This window comes from Bactrocera latifrons, unplaced genomic scaffold (genome assembly GCF_001853355.1).
Source record: "Bactrocera latifrons isolate USDA-ARS-PBARC rearing strain unplaced genomic scaffold, ASM185335v1 scaffold_788, whole genome shotgun sequence".
NCBI lineage: Eukaryota > Metazoa > Arthropoda > Insecta > Diptera > Tephritidae > Bactrocera > Bactrocera latifrons.
In genome coordinates this window covers 8,708-11,703 of record NW_017537476.1, presented here as the reverse complement: position 1 = coordinate 11,703, position 2,996 = coordinate 8,708, and the positions used below count along the sequence as shown (strand labels likewise).

General features: G+C 29.7%; 1 protein-coding gene across 1 annotated transcript; it reads left to right on the top strand.

The window, feature by feature from the left end:
* The first annotated feature begins 1,714 nt into the window (after window positions 1-1,714).
* Window positions 1,715-2,572, top strand: LOC108976590. Its single transcript, XM_018945798.1, has 2 exons — window positions 1,715-1,822; window positions 1,904-2,572. Exon 2 carries the CDS (start codon window positions 1,979-1,981, stop codon window positions 2,480-2,482), a length of 504 nt encoding a protein of 167 aa, XP_018801343.1. The 5' UTR covers window positions 1,715-1,822; window positions 1,904-1,978; the 3' UTR covers window positions 2,483-2,572.
* The last annotated feature ends 424 nt before the right edge of the window (window positions 2,573-2,996 follow it).

Sequence of the window (2,996 nt, the reverse complement as noted above, 5' to 3'; positions counted from 1 at the left end):
CATCCATGATAGGTAAGAAATAAATATTTACTTAATTAAAATAAAAATTAGCTTATTAAACTCCGCAAGTATGTATATATGTATGTATGTATATGTATGAATGTAGATATGAATGTACGTATATAGTATACTAAAATAGTTTACAATACATGCATGGAATACTAATTTTATTAAAATAATTTTTGGCTAATATAAAATTATTAAATTCTACATACATATGTATTAACTTATTATTATTATATTGGCAAATAATAACCCGATATGAAAAAGAAAATGGAAAACATCACATGGTAATTGACTTGAATTCATTTTATGATCGCAACATTTAAATCCTAATAACTGCATCAAATTAAAAATAAATTAAAGGTTTAAAACAAAAATTACTATTGAGTATTACAATCACAATATATAATAATTTTGCTAAGTAAATTCTAGTAAAATACATACGTAACTGAGTAAGTAGCGGTGTGACAACAATGTATGTATGCACATGAGTACATATGTACATGCAAAAATATTAATCTTCAATATATGCCGAGAAAGAATTATAGTTTGTGAAAAGAATGAAAATATAGGTACATATACATATGTATGTATGTATGTATATAAGACATTAGTATAGTTTGACTTAACTAAATATAAGTAAGTTCTCATTGTCTTCATGTTCAGTATAAATGTCACATGTCAACAATCTTTCAAAGCCAATTAGTATTTGATATAACTAGCGTTGACATGAGGCAAACTCTTTCAAATTCATATAAAAAACTTTGAAAAGTACAGAAATTCTAAAGGTATGCATTCATATTTTTTACATTTAATTTTGTTGCTTGTTAACGTTCGCGTTGACATTTGTTACGAAGTGTCAAAATTTGCGAGCTATGCACCATACGATGACAGCACGTTGACATTGTTATCCACATACATACATACATATGTATATATTTTCTTAACAGTGGTAAACCATCATCAACTTTTGTTACTATGTGGACTCACCCATGGTATTAACTGTATATTCATATGGTAATGCGATACTTTTTAAAACACACAAAAAATCATTAGTCACTTTATGTGAGTACCGAATTGCATGGATAGCTTTAATTACCAAACAATACGTCTCTGATTATCCTGTCTAGCATTAGTACTGATTCATCACTTGTGAGTGTTGTCACATTTGGACATGCTACTTGCAGGGGGGGGCGCCGCTATTAGCTTGCTGGTAGTCCAGTACCTTTGACAATGTTAATCCTTATATATCATGTATAACACTAAGCATGTAGTAGAGTTATTTTTTGAGGTTTCCCAATTGAAACCGTTATATATTTTTAAGTGTGATTTTAGTCACTTTGTTACCTATAGAGCCATTTTAAAGCAAACAAGCAATTCTTAATATAATCATTTGCTTGAAATTAATTGGATCGGTAATATTGTAACTATATTCGATTGACGTTATATCAGTAATATTCCGTTCTCGACCGTATATATGTACATACATATGTATGTACATTTGAGAATTACTATGATGTATGTATGTATATAGCTTGGCTCGAGTGAACAATAGTTTATTCTCTCCTCTCATAGCAATTTGAATTTAGCTGTCATACACCGAAAGGACTTTGAAGAAAGTATTCTAAAATTTACCCGACACAAATTACAAAATATTTCTTGTTTATTTGTTAAATCTAATTTACATTTAAATATACTTCAAAAGTTTCGAAATTTGATTTAGCAACGGAAATATTAGGTTTTACGTTTTCAACAGCTTTGTTGTCGGCAAGGATATTCACAGATAATAAAACCATAAAATTCCTGCATATTTGTATTCGTACGTACATACATACATGTGTTTGTATGTTATTTATTAGTATGTATATTAATATTGTATTAAATGGCATACAATCAAAAGATTAAAAACAAAAGAGCCTTAATTTGCACTATATACAGTCCCGAAGTGCTGATAGGCAATTGGTTCCAAGAGCGTATGAGTGGTCTACAAAACGACGTTCACGCCATAACACCAGGAATTTACGGTCAAAGTGGATGTATCGATGGAAAAACCACGTATAAAAGCGATTATTTAGAGCCGGTTGCAAAAGACGATCCAAGAGGTGCAGACGATTTTATAAATGTTAAGATAATTCGTTTTCGCAACAAAATGAAAAACAAAGAAACAAATATACAACAATGCAATGACATATTTCTGCATAATATGACGTCCATGGCAGATCTTCAGTATCGGATTTTACCAGAAACATCACGAGGTTTGTTGGGTGGGAACGATTGGATGTTAAAAAAGAACCCGAAGAAAGAACTTACTCGAAATTATGGCAATCAGACAAATTTTGGATTACTTAAAGCTAAGCGTTGTGATGAGCTTCGGGAATTGCAGAAGTATCGCCACTTATCTGAAACAAAGAGCAATTTTGGACTTAAAATTAGAATCCCCTTAACACCGACAAATCGAAAATGCAGTGGGAACCTATGAATATACATATGTACATTTCTATAAGTATATGCATTAATATTAAACTATACACATACATATCATCGAATATCTATAGTAAATATAGTTATAGTTTTTAAACTACTAGTTTTATCAATAACAAATGTTTTTTTTTACTAATTATTAAATTTGTGACAAATTGACCGTTCTTCCAGAAAACTATTTATAAAATTTCTAATAAGTACAAGCGTTTACAAATTGGATGATTTCTAAACTTATAAGGATAATGTTGTGGTAATAATGGGTTCATTTGAAAAGCATATATAAATTTACTAAAAACGATTATTATAGCATTTATAACATTCACTGTACTTTTCATATTGATTGATTTTTGGTGATTTCAGCTCCGAACCAATTATTATTAACACTTGGAATTTTACAATGTGTCTATATAAACGGCAAAATCTTTACGTGATATAACACTCGTTCAATTCGATTCCACCACAATTAGCGAATGCTGACACACACTTTTCCATTATTCTCACTGATAATCGAG

What these genes read in the sequence shown, in the direction of transcription:
- LOC108976590 (XM_018945798.1), top strand. Translation starts at nt 1,979, where the DNA reads ATGAGTGGTCTACAAAACGACGTTCACGCCATAACACCAGGAATTTAC.